Here is a 20,716-nt window from a genome sequence, read left to right on the forward strand (position 1 = left end):
TCTCTTGCATTCTTCAGGAGTCTCTGCTGCTCCCCATGGCTGTGCAAGAGTCCAGAGGTCTTATGAACAGTCTATGTTTGTGGCCCTTGGCCATCCCACAATCTGTGACCTGCTCCCCTCCTTGCTAAAGCTGTGCCTGGGCATCTTCCAGAGCCCACCTCTCTAGAGCAGCCTTGCACACCTTGAGTGCAAGCAGGCTACAGCCCTCACCTTTTGAGAAATGGTACTCCTCTCCCAGGGTTAGGGAGATCTTCTCTCTTCCTCCCACTCTACAGGAGATGGACTCTTCATTCCTTGATGACAGTGACCTTATGGGAAGTTTTCAGGTTGGTCCCTGAGATTAGGAAAACTTATCTTCTCTCTTCAAAGCTTGGCCTCAGGACCCTTGTGGACTCGGGAATTCTATTTGCTATGTTAAATGCTGAACGGTGACTCTTTCCTTTGCTTTTAAAATTCTAATCTTCTTTAAGACCAGGAAGTTTCTCACTGTAGAGGGGACAAGTCCCTAGAAAAGGAACATGAATAAGGAAAGAACACTAAGATTTTCATTAAGTATCACTCCCCTTGCATTATACATGGCACAGGTCTGGAGGTGGCTACAGGACCCCTTTTGGCATCTGATAAAGTCTCCCCTCACCAAGCAACCCCCCCTACCCCTGAACCCTAATCTTCTGTCCTTCTCTGCTAGTCCTATAACCTCAGGTGCTTGGCCTTCCCTAGCCCTCAAGGCCTTGTCACATGTTCTGTTGTTTTTCTGTGTTGTCTGACAATTCTGACAAATCTTCAGTGATATATCTTTTTTTTTATTATTAACATATAATGTATTATTTGCCCCAGGGGTACAGGTCTGTGAATTCTCAGTCTTACACAATTCACAGCACTCACCATAGCACATACCCTCCCCAATGTCCATCTCCCAGCCACCCTCTCCCTCCCCAACCCCAGCAACCCTCAGTTTGTTTCCTGAGATCAAGAGTCTTTTATGGCTTGTTTCCCTCCCCAGTGTCATCGCGTTTCATTTTTTCCCTCTTTACCTCCCCATCAGCCCCCACTCTGCCTCTCAAATTCCTCATATCAGAGAGATTATATGATAAGTGTCTTTCTCTGATAGATTTATTTCACTTAGCATAATACCCTCTGGTTCCATCCACATCGTTGCAAATGACAAGATTTGGGGTTTTTTTGATGGCTGTATAGTATTCCATTGTATATATACACCACATCTTCTTTATCCATTCATCCGTTGATGGAGAGCTGGGCTCTTTCCATAGTTTGGCTATTGTGGACATTGCTGCTGTAAACTTTGGGATGTACATGCCCTTCGTATCTTTAGGATAAATACCCAGTAATGCCATTGTTGGGTCATAGGGTAGCTCTATTTTCAACTTTTTAAGGAACTTCTATGCTGTTTTCCAGAGTGGATGCACCAGCTTGCATTCCCACCAACAGTGTAGGAGGGTTCCCCTTTCTCCACATCCTCGCCAACATCTGTCTTTTCCTGACTTGTTAATTTTAGCCATTCTGACTGGTGTAAGGTAGTATCTCACTGTGGTTTTTATTTGTATTTCCCTGATGCTGAGTGATGTGGAGCACTTTTTCAGGTGTCTGTTGGCCATCTGAATGTCTTTGCAGAAATGTCTGTTCATGTCCTCTGCCCATTTCTTGATTGGATTATTTTTTCTTTGGGTGTTGAGTTTGAAAAGTTCTTCATAGATTTTGGATACTAGTCCTTTATTTGATATGTCATTTTTGAATCTCTTCTCCCACCTAGTCCATTGTCTTTTGGTTTTGTTGACTGTTTTCTTTGCTGTGCAAAAGCTTCTGATCTTGGTGAGGTCCCAATAGTTCATTTCTGCCCTTGTTTCCCTTGTCTTTGGCAATCTTGCTAGGAAGAAGTTGCTGTGGCTGAGGTTGAAGAGGTTGCTGCCTGTGTTATCCTCTTGGATTTTGATGGATTCCTGTCTCACATTGAGGTCTTTCATCAGTTTTGAATCTACTTTTGTGTGTAGTGTAAGGAAATTGTTCGATTTCATTCTTCTGCATGTGGCTGTCCAATTTTCCCAACATCATTTATTGAAAAGACTGTCTTTTTTTCCATTGGGCATTCTTTCCTGCTTTGTTGAAAATTAGTTGACCATAGAGTTGAGGGTCTATTTCTGGGCTCTCTATTCTGTTCATATCTATGGTCTGTTTTTGTGCCAGTATCAAATTGTCTTGATGATTACAGCTTTGTAATAGAGCTTGAAGTCTGGAATTGTGATGCTGCCAACTTTGGTTTTCTTTGTCAACATTCCTCTGGCTACTCAGGGTTATTTCTGATTCCACATAAATTTTGGATTATTTTTTCCATTTCTTTGAAAGAAATTGATTTTTTAAAAAGTTGATGGTATTTTGATAGGAATCGCATTAAATGTGTAGATTGTTCTAGGTAGCATAGACATTTTCACAATATTTGTTCTTCTAATCCATGAGCATGAAATGTTTTTCCATTTCTTTGTGTGTTCCTCAATTTCTTTCATGGATACTTTATCGTTTTCTGAGTACATATTTTTTGCCTGTTTGGTTAGGTTTATTCCTAGGTATCTTATGGTTTGGGGTACAATTGTAAATGAAATCAACTCCCTAATTTCTCTTTCTTCTGTCTTGCTGTTGTTGTAGAGAAATGCAACTGATTTCTGTGCATTGATTTTATATCTTGCTACTTTGCTGAATTCCTGTATGAGTTCAAGCAGTTTCGAAGTGGTGTCTTTTGGCTTTTCCACATAAAGTATTATCATCAGCAAAGAGTGAAAGTTTGACTTCTTCTTTACTGATTTGGATGCCTTTTCTTTCTTTCTGTTGTCTGATTGCTGTGGCTAGGACTTCTAGTATTATGTTGAATAGCAGTGGTGATAGTGAACATCTGGGCCATGTTCCTGAACTTAGGGGGAAAATTCTGTTTTTCCTAATCGAGAATGGTATTTGCTGTGGGTTTTTCATAGATGGCTTTGATGATATTGAGGTATGTACTCTCTATGCCTACACTGTGAAGAGTTTTGATCAAGAAAGGATCCTGTACTTTGTCAAATGGTTTTTCGGCATCTATTGAGAGTATCATATGGTTCTTGTTCTTTCTTTTATTAATGTTTCGTATCACACTGATTCACTTGCGGATGTTGAACCAACTTTGCAGCCCAGTAATAAATCCCAATTGGTTGCGGTGAATAATCCTTTTAATGTACTGTTGGATCTTTTGGGCTAGTATTTTGGTGAGAGTTTTTGCATCTGTGTTCATCAAGGATATTGGTCTGTAATTCTCCTTTTGATGGGGTCTTTGTCTGATTTTGAGATCAAGGTAATGCTGGCCTCATAAAATGAGTTTGGAAGTGTTCCTTCCATTTCTATTTTTGGGAACAATTTCAGGAGAATAGGTATTAATTCTTCTCTAAATGTTTTGTAGAAGTCCCCTGGGAAGCCATCCGGCCCTGGGCTCATGTTTTTTGGGAGATTTTTTATGACTGCTTCAATCTCCTTACTGGTTATGGGTCTGTTGAGGTTTTCTGTTTCTTCCTGTCTCAGTTTTGGTAGTTTATATGTCTCTAGGCATGCATCCATTTCTTCCAGATTGTCAAATTTGCTGTTGTATAATTGCTCTTAATATGTTCTTATAATTGTTTGTATTTCTTTGGTGTTGGTTGTGACCTCTCTGCTTTCATTCATGATTTTATTAATTTGGGTCCTTTCTCTTTTCTTTTTGATATGTCTGGCTGGGGCTTATCAATCTTATTAATTCTTTCAAAGAACGAGCTCCCAGTTTCATTGATTTGTTCTACTATTATTTTGGTTTCTATTTCATTGATGTCTGCTCTGATCCTTATGATTTCTCTTCTTCTGCTGTTTAGGCTTTCTTTGTTGTTCTTTTCCCAGCTCCTTTAAGTGTGGGATTAGGTTGTGTGTTTGAGACCTTTCTTATTTCTTGAGAAAGGCTTGTATTGCTTGTATACTTTCTTCTCAGGACTGCCTTTGCTGTGTCCCAAAGATTTTGACTGTTGTGTTTTCTTTTTCATTTGTTTCCATGAACTGTTTAAATTCTTATTTAATTTCCTGGTTAATCCATTTATTCTTTAGTAGGATGCTCTTTAGCCTCCATGTATTTGAGTTCTTTCCAACTTTCCTTTTGTGATTGAGTTCTAGTTTCAAAGCATTGTGGTCTGAAATATGCAGGGAATGACCCCAGTTTTGGTACCAGTTGAGACCTGAATTATGACCCAGGTTGTGATCTATTCTGGAGAATGTTCCATGTGCACTAGAAAAGAATGTGTATTCTGTTGTTTGGGGACGGGATGTTCTGAGTATATCTGTGATGTCCATCTGGTCCAGTGTGTCATTTAATGCCTTTATTTCCCTGTTGATCTTTTGCTTAGATGATCTGTCCATTTTGGTGAAGGAGGTGTTAAATTCCCCTACTCTTATTATAGTATTGTTGATGTGTTTCTTTGATTTTGTTATTAATTAGTTTATATAATTGGCTGCTCCCATGTTAGGGGCATAGATATTTAAAATTGTTAGATCTTCTTGTTGGACAGACCCTTTAAGTATGATATAGTATCCTTCCTCATCTCTTATCATAGTCTTTGGCTTAAAAATCTAGTTTATCTGATATAAGGATTGCCACCCCAGCTTTCTTTTGATGTCCACTAGGATGGTAAATTGTTTTCCACCCCACCTCATTTAAATCTGGAGGTGTCTTTGGGTCTATAATGAGTTTCTGGTAGACAGCATATCTATGGGTCTTTTTTTTTTTTTAATCCATTCTGATACCCTGTGTCTTTTGATTGGGGCATTTAGGCCATTTACATTCTGGGTAACTATTGAAAGATATGAATTTAGTGCCATTGTATTGCCTGTAAGGTGACTGTTACTGTGTATTGTCTCTGTTCCTTTCTGGTCTACTACTTTAAGATTCTCTCTTTGCTTAGAGGATCCCTTTTAATGTTTCCTAAAAATTCTTTTAGTTTTTGTTTGTCCTGGAAGCTTTCTATCTCTCCTTCTATTTTCAATGACAGCCTAGGTGGATACAGTATTCTTGGCTGCATATTTTCCTCATTTAGTGCTCTGAATATATCATGCCACTCTTTTCTGGCCTGCCAGGTCTCTGTGGATAGGTCTGCTGCCAATCTAGTATTTCTACTGTTGTATGTTACAGACCTGACAAAGAGACAAGTCTCTTTGTCACTGAGACTTGTAAGTTTTACTGTTAGATGATAGGGTGTGAACATATTTTTATTAATTTTGAGGCGGATTCTCTGTGCCTCCTGGATTTTGATGCTTGTTCCTTTCCCCAAATTAAGGAAATTCTCTGATATAATTTGCTCCAATATACCTTCTGCCCCCCCCTTTCTATTTCTTCTTATTCTGGGGTCCCAATTATTCTAATATTGTTTTATCTTAAGGTATCACTTACATCTTGAATTCTCCCCTTGTGTCCAGTAGTTGTTTGTTTCTCCTTTGCTCAGCTTCTTTATTTTCTATCAGCTGGTCTTCTAGATCACTCATTTATCCTAGCAGTAACAGGCTCCATTTTTTATTGCACCTCATTAATAGTTTTTTTTTTTTTTAATTTCAACTTGGTTAGATTTTAGTTCTTTTATTTCCCCAGAAAGGGATTTTATTTTTCCAGAAAGAGATTCTCTAGTATCTTCCAGGCTTTTTTTGAACTCAACTAGCACCTTGATAATCATCATTCTGATAATCACCATTCTGAACTCTAGTTCTGACATCTTACTAATGTCCATATTGATTAGGTCCCTAGCCATCATTACTGCCTCATGTTCCCTCTCTCTCTCTCTCTCTTTTTTTTTTTTTAGTTTAAATTCCTTTTAATTTTAAAATTGTTTGTTTTACAAACAGTTGCAACGATGGTACAGAGTTCCCCTGTACCCTTCATGCAGCTTTCCTCAACAGTAACATCTCAAATAACTAGTACATTGTCAAAGTAGGAAATTAACATTGGTGCCATATTATAAACTTGAGTACAGCATATGACTCCTTTTTATTATCATCATACATTACCTTCTACTATAGTATTGATGCATAACTAGCTTTATAGAAATAATTTTAAATGAACATTGTTTGAATGAGAATATGAAAAAATCATATTTTAACCAAAATTTCCTCATCTATGAGAGTGTAAGACTGTTTTACAAAATGCCTTGACTTCCAAATTTCTGACTTATAAAACATTGCCACTGTCCTCCATGAAAGAAATATACATTTAAATTATTTTTTTGCCAAAGTTGTAATAATCCTGCTTGATTTTCTCTACTCAATTCTTCCTAATCATTGCCAGTGAGCTGATGCTGAAATACTGGGTTCTAGAAACTTGTCCTTTAGAGGGGGGAATCAGCATTCACTAACATTCTATTTTATAAAGCATCTTGTTCTTTTTTTAGGTGAGTTTTTCTTTGTCATTTTATCCAGATAAGAATAGATGAATGAGAGAATAAAATACTAAAAGGGTAGAAATGACCCCCCCAAAATATATAGTAGCCAAATTGGAAGAGCCCTGAAACCAGGGGGAGAAGAAAGGAGGAAAAGAAAAAAAATATATATATATATATTTATACACAAACATACATACATACATATAAGACTGGTGAATAGAACAGAGCCAACAATTGATTTGAGGTATATTTTGGTCTGTTAGAAGAAACTGCCTCCCAACATTTTAAAGAAAGAAATACTTTATATACACACACACACACACACACACACACACACACACAAAATAAGGGTAAACATGATGAAGGGATGGAATATGACTATAAAGATGAAAATTTTAAAAGATTCTAAAAAAGGAGTTGATAAGATAAGAAGTTGGCTGAAAAAAGAAAAAAAGGAAGAAAGAGTGTGATCAGACTGGAGACTAGACAAAGCCAGATGCTAAATTTAGGGTGTATTTTGATCTGTTAAGAGAAACTGTATCTCAAAATTTTTAAGAAAAACCTATATTTATACAAAAAATAAGGTTAAATAGAATGAGGGATAGAATATAACTATAACAAAAATTTTTTAAAAGATTTTAAAATAAGGTATTAATAAGATAAAATAGTTTAAAAAGGTTAATATAGGAAATAGGAAAATTTTTTAAAAGTAGATTAAGAAAAAAAAATTTTTAACTTTGAAAGACTAAAGAATCATGGGGAAAAAACCATGAATTCTACATGCTGCATTCCCCTAGCTCTGCAGTTCTGCAGTTCTCATTTATTGGTGAACTTGGCCTTGGCTGGATGTTCTTGGTGATCTTCTGGGGGAGGGACCTTTTGCCATGATTTTCAAATGTCTTTGCCTGAGGCAGAATTGCACCTAATTGCAGTTTCAACCTATCCCACAAAGGTAACATTAACCTGTCAGCTAGGAAGTTTTCAAACTGGTCCAATGAGTCTGCCACTTGGGTCTTCTCCATCCCTCAAAGAGGTGAGGTGGAACCTTGATTTTTCCCCTATAAAGAAGCATTGCCAAGAACAGTCCTTTTTTTAAAAAAATTTATTTATTTATTTATTTATTTGGCTTATTAGCTACCTGGCCACCACCTTCTTCTATAAAACCTTTTATAGAAACCGTCCATGTGGAACATCTCCTTGGAACACCTGTCTACCTGCTCCATGGGGCACTGCCTGATTCATAATGCATTTTGTAAAGCCACTTAGATCTCCAAATTTTGTTATTTTCCAGGAGGAAGAATTTCCTCTGTCCTTTAAGGTCCTTCAGGTTGGACTAAGAATCTAATTGATCCAAGGCAGATTTACAGGAGAAAATCAAATTTTGTTTCACACATATACAAATCCATAAATTCTAAAGACAGACAGGCAACAGAGGGCTCACAGGACATCCAGAGGTAAGGTAAAAGATCAGAACTGGGGATATAAAGAGGAAGGAGACTGTTAGCGGGCAGTGAGAATAGGTATTTGGAAAGCAAAGGTTGCTGTGTTGTGCAGGTAAGGAGGAATAAGGAATTCCTTATAAGGAGGAATCTGTTAATGCCCTCTTCCTCCTAAGGGAGGCAGATGAGGGAGAGGAAAAGAATTTTTCCTGAATAAGCTGGGTTTTGGTTGCTTTTAACTCAAAAACAATTTTTACACCAGAGTGGTCCATCTTGGGGCAGCTTGCCCTTGGCCCCTACACAATTAAAAAGTTTACTCCAAAACTTGATATTTAATCTACTTGTATTAGCAATTATGTACAGGTTACTTACAGAAACCTTACTAAGCATTAGACAAAGTCAATTTTATCCCAAGTTATTATAGCTTTTAAACTGATGGTAGCTCTTATAAATGATAACAACTTATTTGGCTGATAAACTCAGGTAGGATGAAAGTCTTTATATTTACTGTTGATAACTCTAAAGATGTGTTTGTGTTAGCTAAACCATCAACCTTAAAGTAGTATTTATACCAAATAATTTTCTAGATTGTGTGAACTTGAAAAGCCCTTGTGTTAATTTCTACCTTTTGCTTAACACCTACTGTCACTGTCACTTGCTTTCAAACCAGCTAAATGGAGGTCTTCACAAATTCATGTTGGCAGTGCCATTTGAAGGTGGAAGCATTTACAATATCTATAGATGCCCATGAACATACAGAAAGTTGCAGAGAGTAGAGCTTCTATTGTAAAATTACTGTCATGAAATTGGTACAAAACTCAGTAGTTTTGCTGGCTCAGTCAGTAAAGCATGTGGTTCTTGATCTTGGGTTGTTAACTCGAGCCCATTGTTGGGTACAGAGATTACTTAAAAAATAAAATCTTAAAAAAAAATCCAAGGTTTAAGTTTGGATCTATGTTTTGGTGGATGGAATAAGTTAAGGTTATTCATATAGAAGGAAAAAAATTTTTGGTTTTAGTACTTCTGAGGAAGACACTTAATATTTGTATTTGTTGAAGCAAATCAAGTTTTAAATGGCCTTGGCTTCCTTGTTTGCTTGGTAAGACTGACCTTCCTGGAATCTGCATTGTGAAGGAGTTCCTGCAGAAAATGAGTAGAACACTGAATGTTTATATTTTGAAGGCACAGGAAAAAAATGCAAGCACTTTCTTGAAGGACTTTCTTATCTCTTTGGGTGAGGACTTTTATAATACTTCTATGCCTTTTGAGATAAATAAGGGAGGCGGCTTGGGGAATGGTAAAAATTACTGGTGTTCTTTGAATTGTTTTTGGAACCAGACCTTCTGTCCTGTAAAGATTACATTTGTAAAACAAGTACACCTGTTTAGTTTCTCAAAGAACAGACTTCTAGCTTTAATAATATTGAAGGACTGATGCACCCATCCACCTGTGAGGAAGTTTTCCTCTGAGTAAATTTTGCTTAACAAAAAAGGTATAAAAATTTTAAAAAAAGAAAAAAAGTGAAAACTAAAAAATTCTGTCAGAGTCTAAATATCAGCTTTTAATTTGGCCAATTTTTTTATTCTTTAGTTACTAAAATTTTAAAAACTATATTATCAGATCTTAGCGAAGAAAGACAGTAACACTCGGGAATATTATACAACATCATGGACCTAAAAGACTTCTTTAAAGGTGTAAATAGTACTATCTTTACAAGATCTAGAGCCACTCCCAAAGCGAGCTCAAGAGAGAGCCGAGGCAGGTGGAAAGCCAAGCCAGGTTCTTAGAATGCAGAACCAGAGGGACAAGAGGAAATAGTAATTCCAGGAGAAAAGGATCCATAACCAGCGGGTCTGGACTTGGAAAGGAAGAGGTAATGTTAATATTTATTTCCCTCTCTCGCCTGGACATAGGAGGATTGATTTAAAGATGAAAGAAACTCTGGGGACCCTGCCCAGGTTGAAGAACTGTTTTACTGCAGCCCTCAGTTCAGTCCTTGCCCAAGGATGACAGCCATCTTGGGAGGATCACCTGTCACCTCAGGTGGTTTCCTGTGGAAAGAAAAGTGTCTCCTCAGGGGAAAAGGCCCCTGAGGTGGGCAAGTATTAGAGAGAGCACTCAGGGGAAGGAGGATGGGGGAGGCGTAAGAGACAAGTCAGTCTTACAGGCTTTGGTCTCAAGCATCCTTTGTGTTTCTAACTGTCCAGTAGCCTTTAGTCATGAACCTTTCCATGTGACTACTTTGGAATCTTGAAGGCTTTTGGAGGCTTCTACATATGAACTAAAGTAGGCAACCCATTCAGTAGATTTGGATCAGGAACCCTGACTGTGGTTCTTAAAGGAACAATCCTATCTAACTGGAAGTTTCCTCCTAATGGACACTGTAATTCTAGGTTCTTTTTTAATTCTTCTTTTCCATCTTCCTAGCTATCTCTGTGTTCTGGAATTACAATTGTTAGACTTAAATAAGCAGTGTACAGTAGGTATTGCCCGTGACTGTATACTTACCCTGCTAAGCCTTTGGGTTTCTAGGAGCCCAAGTAATATTCAAAAGGGAGGTGCCACAGGGTTGGGGACCGTGTGCTGTTCATAGGATACCTAGTGGCAGGAAAGTTTTCTTGATGCTGGTGAGTGACCTAGTTTCCATGTAACCTGTTCCATGGCCAACTTACCTTATTATGGGAGACTTCTGGAGGGGATGGGCTGTCTAACAGCTTTTCAATGCTGGAATCGTGCCAACCAATTTTTGTGGCTTTCTGGCCTCCAAGATCTCGCTAGCAAGAACCCTTATGTACACAAAATAAGGCAAACCAACACATGCTGTCATATGTCAGCAGAACTGAGTCTCGCCGCTAAGAAGGCTCCGTGAGCACCAGCTCCATGTCCTTGGGAAGCTTGCTGAGGTTTGCCAAATGGGGAATTGTGCCTGAAAGGCCTGGGTTGGGTCAGGGCAGACCCTTCTGTCAGCTCAGGGGGCTCTGGGCAGACATGCCAGCACCATTGGGCTCCTGGCCTAACCTTCCGCACCTCAAGCTGATGTGCTCTATAAGGAGACCCAGTTGAACGGGAAGCTCCAGGGTAAAAAATAGAGACAAACAGAGCAGAGCTCTGACCCACAGGAGCTTATCAGAAAGGAAATCCAGAAAAGGAGCTGTGACCCACTGTCTAGACCTGTGGAATCATGTTCCTAAGGAGAACAAAAATGATTTTCAGAAGGCAAATTCATGGTTTCCTGATGAACACTTTTTGGCTTAAAATAGCATCTTTCTTAAACATTTTAAATTAAATGTCAAGAAAAGCATATTCGATACTGAGGAACATAATAATCCATAACACAGAGAATGGGGAGGAAGAAGCAGTTTCGACATTCTGTTTTTCCTCGTTTTATGAAACCGTATTTTTCTGGAAATAAAACGTTTCTGTTGGCTTTGACAAAGACTAGAGAGGGAAGAAGAATCTGTGCCTACTGGAGACAGAAGAGGAGAGTGACGGAACACTGTGCCTTCCCCCGACACCTCTTCTTGTGCCCCCTTTCTCTCCAGGGACCTGGGCCAGTGTTTGGGGACTGCCAGTCCACTCTAGATTCTCCCCAAACCCAGAGGCTTCCCATCCTGGAACAGTGCTAATAAATCTGTTCTGTGGGAACGAAGAAGGATGGAGGAGAACAGTGTGGGAGAAGAATCAGAAAGTGATTGAACAGCACAACCAGGAGTACACCCAACGAAAACACAGCTTTGAGACGGCAGTGAATGCCTTTGGTGACCTGGTGAGTGTGGCTTGGGTTGCTGAATGTTTCATGTTCAATGTCCCCTCCTCAGTGCTTTGCCAAAATAATCTCAATTTTCAACATTCCACTTTCTTTTCCTTAAAGACCAATGAAGAATTCAGGCCCATAATGATTGGCCTTCAGATACAGAAGCGTGAGGAGGCGAATGTGTGCCAAGCCCCTCTCTCTGCTGAGACCCCCTCATCTGCTGAGACCTCCTCATCTGTCGACTGAAGAGAGAAAGGCTCCGTAAACCCGTGAAAGATCAGGTGAGCCAGTACTCAGCAGCTGCCGCTCAAGAGTAAAGGTAAAAGAAATCCGTGTCCTTGCTGTGTTCGGCTGAGAAACAATGGACAGGTCATGGTGTTTCAAAAGAGTTTCAGATGTGGGAGCTGCTCTTGCTCTTGGTTCTGTAGCCAAGAGAGCTAATAGCTCTTGCTATTGGTTCTGTAGCCTGAGAGCTTTTTAATTTGGTTCCAGGGTCCTGTGCTTCTTGTTGGGCTTTTAGTGCAACTGGAGCTCTCGAAGGACTAATGTTCCAGAAAACTGGCTATCTAGTGTCACTGAGTAAGCAGAACCTGCTCTCGGGCTGAAGGCAGTGATGACTACAGTGGTCATCTGATCAGTTATCCCTTCCAGTATGTTCAGAACAACAGAGGCCTGGACTCACAGGAATCCTACCCACATTGTTTATGGGTAAATGGAGCACATTATCTTGTTATAAACTTGAACACGTGCAGAGAAAAAAACTGTATTTCATAGTCACAATTTAGATTGTAGCCGTTGTACCTGCAAACTGTCTTGATCTCATGTTCCCCAGGAGGTGGATCAGTAATCAAGTAATGAAGTCTCTATTTTGAAAGCTCCAATCCTGCAAATACAGTCCAGAAAATTCTGCTGCCAGTGTAACTGGGTTCTGGGTAGTCCCTAAGATGGCATACAGACTTCTGAAGGCAGTGGCTGCTGTGGGACCTGTCTCTGCAGCTTCAATCCAAGCCTGGATTCCTTTTGGTTCTGGAACCAACATAAGCATTTGTCTATGGAGACATTTAGGCAAAAAATGGAAAAGTCACCATCATGCACAAGACTGAGTCATGTCAAATTTCATGTAGAATTTTGTGGGGTGTTGGTTTATACAATTATTCATTCTGTACATGTAATATTTGTGCTGAATGTTTCCATTTGTAATGACTGGAAACACATCCTCATGTTCATCACTTCATAAATATATTTAAAAGGCTATATAATTTGACCAATATACTTAATTTACTATACCCTTTTGAAGTTATTAGAATTTTGAAATTTTTCATAGGATTTCACTTGAAACTGTAAAGAGCAGCTTGATTCAAGTAATTTTGTGATCTGTGGTGTTTCTTTAGGCTGACACCCTCAAGGTGGGTTCCCATGAGTGGTCTTTTCTGGTTCATGATCTGTTATTTAGAAAAGAGATGGGGCCACTTCGTGTATTTGCGGGTGTTAGATGAGGGCCAAAGTCTCTTACCTAGCCCAAAAAGATCTAGCATTTTTCTTTTTTAAAGATTTTATTTATTTGAGAGTGAGAGAGAGAGAGAGCATGAGAGGGAGAGATCAGAGGGAGAAGCAGACTCCCCGAGGAGCCGGGAGCCTGATGTGGGACTTGATCCCAGGACTCTGGGATCATGACCTGAGCTGCAGGCAGTCGCTCAACTAACTGAGCCACCCAGGGACCAAAAAGGTCTAGCTTTTAATCATATTTGGACTTAGACCATTTCACTGAAAATTGAAATATCTCCCTTATCGTAGTTGATAGGCTGGGTTACTATCATATGTCACATGAAAAACCTCACGCCAGCACTGAATTTTACTCTCCAAGCATTTATTATGATCCGAAGTACAGCAGTGAACGCCTGAATCAGGGCGTTCTGGTGGTTGGTTATGTCTTTGAAGGACAGAATCAGAGAACAAAAAATATTGGATTATCAAGAACAGGTATAAAAAGCCAAAAATACTTACCTTTGAAAAAGAAAAGGGAATCCTTTTTGGAATCAGTGCTTGGACATAAGTCCCCCAACCCTTGAGCACACTTGTGAAATCCTAGAAGTGTTAACCCCACGTGGCGGGAACACAGACATATTCATGAGACGACCACAGGAAGGTACTGTCTCAAGCTGGCCAGGGTCCTACGATGGTTTTGGTACCGTTGCATTTCTAAATTGGATTTTTTATTAATTCTGTGACATTTGGCCCCAAGAGTTTCTTTTTTCTGTTTCCATTTGCAGTCTGTGAAGGGTCTGGGGACAGAATTCTGAGCTGGGTTAGAACTCGAGCAGGAACAGGAAGGGCCTCTCCAGATTCTTCCCAAATCTGTCCTGACCTCTGATGCCCTGCGCAGTGTCGGGTGTGATTGTTCATGAAGGGTAATGTGTGGTGGGTTTTCTCTCCCTCCTGCAGGCCGTTCCCCGCACGTGTGTACAGACCAATCTCTCCGAGTGCCCACTCCAGGACTCCAGGATTCCTCCTGTGTTTGGGTCAGGCAAGAACAATGGAAGGGTCTCCCCTCTTTGAGTGAGAACAAACGTGAAAACCTTCTGGGCTCTTCCCATCTCCCTGTACGTTTCCCAATTTTAGTCACAACGCCCCCCAAATAAGTTGGGTGTGTCCATACGGGGGTTCAGGTTCATGGCTTTATGGACTTCAGTGTGGTTTGTCTGCTCTGTGGGTACCGCGGGGTGAAAATAAAACAGAGATAAAGGATCCCTTTTGAATGAAAGACCAACAATCGAATGCAACAAGCAATAGTTTATTTATATTAAAAAAAAAGGGAAAAGAAAAAAAAGAGAACAGAAGTGAGAAACCAACATCTTTTTACTACCTTGTATAGATTAAGTAAAAATACCTGTATTCATATATATGTATATACATACTGCATATTTATATATATATACACATATACACACATGGAATGGAACATTAAAATTACATGCTTCCCAGGACAGAAGAATTAGGACACATTCCCTCATATCAACTTAAAACTCCATCACAACTTAAAATCACTGCAAGGAAACTGACTTCCTTCATCTTGTTGGACTTCAAGTACACAAGGTTACGGAACCAGAAGCTAGATGTGAAAACTGTCCGCTGCGCACTGATGACAACGGACTGCCACACACCATGGGGCAGGGGCCTTCTGAGTTCTCCCACAGGCCTTCCTCACCTGCAGCTGTGTCACCTTCTACCTGAGATGTGCGGGAATGAGGCAGGGGGACCGTGGGCAGGTGCCGTGTGGACCTGCACGTCGACATTTAAACAAGAGCAACAAAGACACGTCTTCCCGTGGAAACAGCGCCGGTCGTGAAATGACTCCAGAAGAGGGTTCCTTCCTCCCCTTTCCTTGCCAAGTGAAACACAAAAACTACTGGGGGACAAACCAGCTCAGAACGCAGCACCTCCAGCGGTGATCAGCAGACAGCAAGGGACAGAGAGGGGGCATCTCCTGGCGACAGCTCCTGGCTGACCCGGCTGCTCTCAGACACACCCTCTTCTGCAAAGGCACTCACATGTTGTCTGTTTATGAGGGATACAGTGGGAGTCCGTGCATGGGAGTCCTTCCTACAAATACCAAAGAGATAAGCTGAGGACGTGGTCTAACAGGGACAAGAGGAGAAGAAATACACATTTTGGATAAATGTGTGTGTGTGTGTGTGTTTTTCTTTAAAGGATAATCCATAGTTTAAAAAATTTCATTGAAAGTGAGGAATTCCAGTAAAATTATCAGCAAGGAGCAAGATGCTGGAGGTGAGATGGATCCAGAACACAGAGAGGAGGGATGTTTCTCAAACGGCCAGAGGACAAGGGGATGCACGGTCTGCTCTGAAACGAGAAAGACCATCCACACACAGTGGAGTGTGTGAGTGGGAGGGACACAGTGGCAGAGAGACTGGTAAAACAGGGGGGAGGGTGGCATCCTTCCATATGTGGGCATGGGGGGGATGCACCCTGAATTTCTAGATGGGAAAGAGGGGCCGCGTCCCCCTGTTTTGCAGTCCAAAGAGACCCCGCCCAAGCCCAAGGCTGCCCTCACCGGGACACGACGGAGCTAATGGAGTTGTAAGACGTGCCGCTGTTGCAGCTCGAGTCATAGGCCTCCTGGCCATTGCCGTCGAGGTTGATCTTGAACACAGAGGACGCCTTCAGTAGAAAGTCTGCTGCGTCCCGACGCCCCAGCTCCCGCAGTTTGGACATGAGGATGCCCACCGTGCTCTCGGGGTAGGAGGTCCATTCCTGGAGCAGGGCATGGACCGGGCTGGGGAGAAACTCCTTGGGAGCCCCGTTGTTGGTGTTGTACTTCGCCACAAGGTCGGGGAGACCCAAGTTCATGGCGAGAAGGCACCAGTCCTTCCCCATGGGATCGGGTGGGTCCAGGAGACGACAGAGCTTCCTCCGGGTCAGGAGGTTCAGATCCGAGGCATGGATGTCCATCCCGAGGCTGGCCTGTGAGTACACGTCATGACAGCCAAAGCACATGATGCTGCTGAAGCTCTCCTTATAGCCCCCCATGGTGTTCGTCAGCGAGGTCTCCTTCAGGGTCTGCGCCCGGAAGAAGTCCCGCGGCTGGTAGATCATGACGGGTTCGTGGTGCTCCCGCAGCTGCTGGGGGCTCAGGTAATGCTTCACCGTCAGCAGCCCAGGGAGCGTGGTGGCCATGACGTTCTCCATGGTGCTGCACACGGAGTCCAGCAGGAGGCAGCACTTTATCTTTTCCGTCTCCAGCCCGCGTACCTGCACCTCGATGCCCTGGCCGTGGTTGACCAGAAGCACCAGCAGCTCAGCCCCGCGGTTGGCGATCTTGCAGCCGTTTACCCACAGGCGGATGTCTGCATCTCCCTCCGCGCTCTGCTGGTGGATCCACCGGCACAGGTTCACCTGGACCTTGTGAAAGATGCCGCACGGGAAGGGGGTGAGGTACTCCACGGGGACGATGCGCACGCCACCGTAGACCCGCCCCTCGTCCTCCTCGTCTGTCCAGGACCGGTGGAGGTTGTCCGTCTTGATCAGGGCGGGGATGTCCACCATGGTCCCGCTGCTCAGGTCGCGGGCACAGATGTCCATGGCGTCCAGGATCTGCAGCAGCTCCTCCACGTCACTGTCAGGCACCAGCCGCTGGACGTCCTCCACGGTGTAGCGGCCCCGGTAGTGGTGCAGGGCCCGTGGGGTCTCCACGGACAGCAGCTTCCCCAGCACGTTGGTGCAGAGCCAGCGGGGGTCCAGGAGTAACACGTCCTGCACCGTTTCGCTCTGCATAATGTTGATCTGCCGGAAGGGACAACAGGAGGTCACACGTGGGGACCAAGATGGCCAGAGGCACCAGTTCAGAGCGCTAGGGGACCCGAACAATGATAAACTCTAAGCACATGTTGCAAAAACTGACCCAGGGCATTCATGGGGACAGATCTCGGAAATCCAACAGCGACCCAAAACACCAGCTTGAGAAGGTTCTGCGAGGGAATGAAAAGATTACCTTGGACAGTTAAAAAAAAAAAAGGTCAATGCAATGAACGAAAGGCAAAAAGAAAAGAGAGAGAGATGGCAGACAAATGCAGTGAGAAAATTTTGACTGGATTCTACATTCTCAAATGAACACACGAATGAATGCAAACAGCTATGACAGAAATGACTGGGATGAGTGGCAAACACTCAAATGGGGACTATATATTCAATAGTAGCATTATATCCATGCTATGTTTCTGGAACACAATTAATTAAATTGTGGTAATCCGGGTGACTCCATCCTTAGTCCTCTGTCTTGTTCACGGTCACTTGCTGACGCCCTCCGTGGCCCAGGGGGCTCTTGGAGATTAACATAGGAACCTGAGAAACCCCCACCAAGGCCAGGAGGGTAGGAAGCTTGCTTTGGCCCTTGGTAAATTTGTTGAAGAGAATAAAGTGTCTCCCTTTCCTGACATGCAGGTGGTGCCATGAGATCTAATTCGATGTTAAAAGTCCGTGAGTGGCACACGGACCCTGTCTACAAAATCTGTAGACAACAGCCCAGACTTTGTGGAGACTAAACAGCACAAGTGGGTCATTGCCCACTCCATCTCCCCTGCTCGTAAGTCCCGCCGAATAAAACTGTAAACTATAAGGAGTTGCCTGCTTCGTTTTTTTGGTCTCATTTTGGGAGCTACTTTACGGTCCCTCCTCCACCTTGTACCAGTGGGAGGATACCCCACAGCGGAGGGGCTACAAGCTCAATTATTTAGGGGTGAAATGTCATATTTTCAAAACAAATAAGCAAATAAATAGAAGAGAGAGAGAGAGAGGAGACACAGCGCCAATGGAGTAAACATTTGGTTAAGTGTGAAGCAGATGATGACTGAGCTCTTCTTGCACTTCCCTGAAGGCTTAAAATTTTTCAGGAAAAAGATTCCAGTTGTTACATTATTTCATCATGTAAAATTTTTTTTTTTTTAAAGATTTTATTTATTTATCAGAGAGAGATAGGGGGAGAGAGCAAGCACAGGCAGACAGAATGGCAGGCAGAGGCAGAGGGAGAAGCAGGCTCCCTGCTGAGCAAGGAGCCCGATGTGGGACTCGATCCCAGGATGCTGGGATCATGACCTGAGCCGAAGGCAGCTGCTTAACCAACTGAGCCACCCAGGCGTCCCATCATGTAAAATTTTAACACACACAGAAAAAAAGGTCTGGAAAGCGATGCCGGCAGGCAGTGGTGCTAGAGAGGAGGAGGGAGGAACGAGGCTGCACAGGACTTGGAGCCTTACCTGTCACCTGTGTTTTTTGAAAAAGCAGAAGTCTGTGAGAGAGAAAAGGGACAACACCCAGAGGCAGCTGTGCTCTGCGCTGCACCTCCCTCCCCTCCTCCCTCTGAACCCAGAGCAGGTTCCCTCCTCACGTGGAGGCGGAGGCTCCTGACTGTTGGTACCAGGACCACCTTCTAGTCTACACTGCAGTTACAGCTTTGAGAACCCCTCTGCCCACGAGTCCGATCCAAATGATCGCTAAAATGACAATTCTGGGAGGGTAAAGCAGATCTATTGCTTGTTAAGGCATTTGGTGGGACCTCAGGGTCAGGGAAGATTGAGACACTGGCCACACGGGAGCAGACTAAGGGGACAGACAACTTCGTGCAGTGAGGGGTCCAGAAAAAGGCATCAGGACAACCGGTGACATGTGCCTAAGAGCTTCCTTACCAGTGGGCAGTAACAGCTTGGGGGAGGGGCTGGTGGCCAAGCAGAGCGGGGGCACCTGACAGATTCCCCTCCCTTACTCCTACTATCAGAGCTTCACTTACTCACTTAAAGTCTCAAGGGCAAGGAGAATGAACAATACAGTGGATTATACCCTTGCTCTAGAAACTGCTGGTCAGATATCAGAAGACAAGAGAAGACTGGGCCAATGGACTGAGTTTATTATTACGGTTACTCTTATCTTATAATGTAAGCTTGGATCCCCGTCCTTGGATTCAGTCACTTTAAAGCACATCCGGAGGGGCCTGTAGATTACCAGCAGTTTCAGCAGAGTTCAGAGGCTCCTGCTCTCGCTGCCTGATGCTCTAATTTTCAGGGTCACCAGATTCAGTTTTAATGTCAGGCCTATCTGACCCACACACACTGATCTTGAGTCAGCGGGACACTGAGACTGGACTGGAAGCTCCTGGTATCTAGAATTCTCAGAACTGCTTCTGGGTTTTCACGTTCAGAACTGTTCTTCGTGGCCTGGACTAGCCTCAACTGTCCCCTGATGTCACAGGATGGAGGAACGAAAAGGCTAGGTCCCCTCTCTGGGGGCAGGCAGAGAAGGTGATGAGAACAGCAGACCCAAGCCCCAGTGCAGAATGCCACACACGCAGAAGCAAAGATCTCCATTTCTGGGTCATTTCTGGGGGACACTGCTTGCTGGGTCAAAGTGTCTCTGGATGTCCTCTCGTCACTGCCTTTTCTCAATAATCTGTAAGCCCCAAAGTCTGTTTGGACTTTCAGCCCATGGGGCAGAAAATCACAGCTAAGCACTAGGTGCCCCAAGACAAGAGGAGAGAGGTCCAGTTGCCCCGTGCAGCGGAACTGTGCCCCCTAACTCACACAAGCGGGAAAACGAGCAAAGCCGCACACAGCCACGGGGCAGCGCTCAGGGGGGACAGGGAAGCAGAGAACAGCAGGTCCGAAAATCACCCGGGCCGCGTCTGGATAGACTGTGGGTGGCTGGTCAGTTTCCACTCGGCTTCTGCGGGCTCAAAGCCCCTTCTGAGGGGGCAGAAACACTCCCGTGGAGCCCCGCCCCCGCCCCCGCCCGGGCCCCGCCCCCTACCTCCCCCGCGCTGTGGAGCTGCTGGGCTATGCGCCGGAGGTCTCCCTCCCTGGCCAGCGGGTTCAGCTGATCCTGCACGTCGTACACAAACTGCTGCAGCGACATGAGCTGGTTGGGCCCGTTGAGCTTCCTCCAGGAAGGCAGCGTGGAGATGATTTTCTCACACAGGTGCGTCATCGGTGGGCATACCTAGAACGTGCAGGACGGGGCAGGTCAATCCGCGGTCCAGGGCGCTCCCTCGGAGAAGCCCAGGGAGAGGGGATGGCTCTCTTTTCCGCACCGTTGCAAGAAATACTCGGGATGAGTTAGGGCTTTTTTGTTGGGCAAATGGAGCCAGTTCTTTCTTTAGAGCGCTGCCTCCCTGTGAAACCCGGTTACAAGCGTCAAGCAGGACACGGAGGCTTTCGTTTCTACGGCTAATGGTTAAATAGGGGGGAGGCTTCATAACAAGGCATTTGGAACAGGGACTCAATCTCAGTATGCCTTGGCCCCAAAAGCTGTGTTCCGTGCTCCCCTGGAGCAACTCTTTCAGCCACAAGATGGTCACTTGATGAGCAAAGGGACAGGAAAAGAGATGAACCCTCCTTAGCAATATCCCAGTGGGTTTTTACCAGTAAATTAGGCATCCGTGGGAATGTTGTGGATAAATACAGTTTAAATGAGACTAGGGGCGCCTGGGTGGCTTAGTGGGTTAAGCCGCTGTCTTCGGCTCAGGTCATGATCTCTGGGTCCTGGGATCGAGTCCCACACCAGGCTCTCTGCTCAGCAGGGAGCCTGCTTCCTCCTCT

General features: G+C 43.6%; 1 protein-coding gene and 1 long non-coding RNA gene across 9 annotated transcripts in view; one reads left to right on the forward strand and one right to left on the reverse strand.

The window, feature by feature from the left end:
* The first annotated feature begins 9,604 nt into the window (after positions 1-9,604).
* On the forward strand, positions 9,605-14,337 carry LOC131812674 (uncharacterized). The gene is made up of 4 exons (XR_009346436.1): positions 9,605-9,734; positions 11,404-11,627; positions 11,733-11,896; positions 14,058-14,337. It is a non-coding gene; the product is annotated as an uncharacterized LOC131812674 (long non-coding RNA).
* Positions 14,338-14,390: 53 nt separating this feature from the next.
* The window catches only part of DAPK1 (death associated protein kinase 1), a 172,312-nt gene continuing 165,986 nt past the window's right edge, over positions 14,391-20,716 (reverse strand). For all 8 annotated transcript variants that reach the window (XM_059142493.1, XM_059142490.1, XM_059142491.1 and 5 more), the window contains exons 25-27: positions 19,929-20,117; positions 15,688-16,916; positions 14,391-15,215 (exon numbers count right to left, since the gene is read on the reverse strand). In XM_059142493.1, the coding sequence (XP_058998476.1) occupies positions 15,065-15,215; positions 15,688-16,916; positions 19,929-20,117 (1,569 nt within the window). In that variant the 3' untranslated portion in view covers positions 14,391-15,064. The remainder of the gene's footprint in view (positions 15,216-15,687; positions 16,917-19,928; positions 20,118-20,716) is intronic.

The sequence above is a fragment of the Mustela lutreola genome, chromosome 12 (genome assembly GCF_030435805.1).
Source record: "Mustela lutreola isolate mMusLut2 chromosome 12, mMusLut2.pri, whole genome shotgun sequence".
NCBI classification, from domain to species: domain Eukaryota; kingdom Metazoa; phylum Chordata; class Mammalia; order Carnivora; family Mustelidae; genus Mustela; species Mustela lutreola.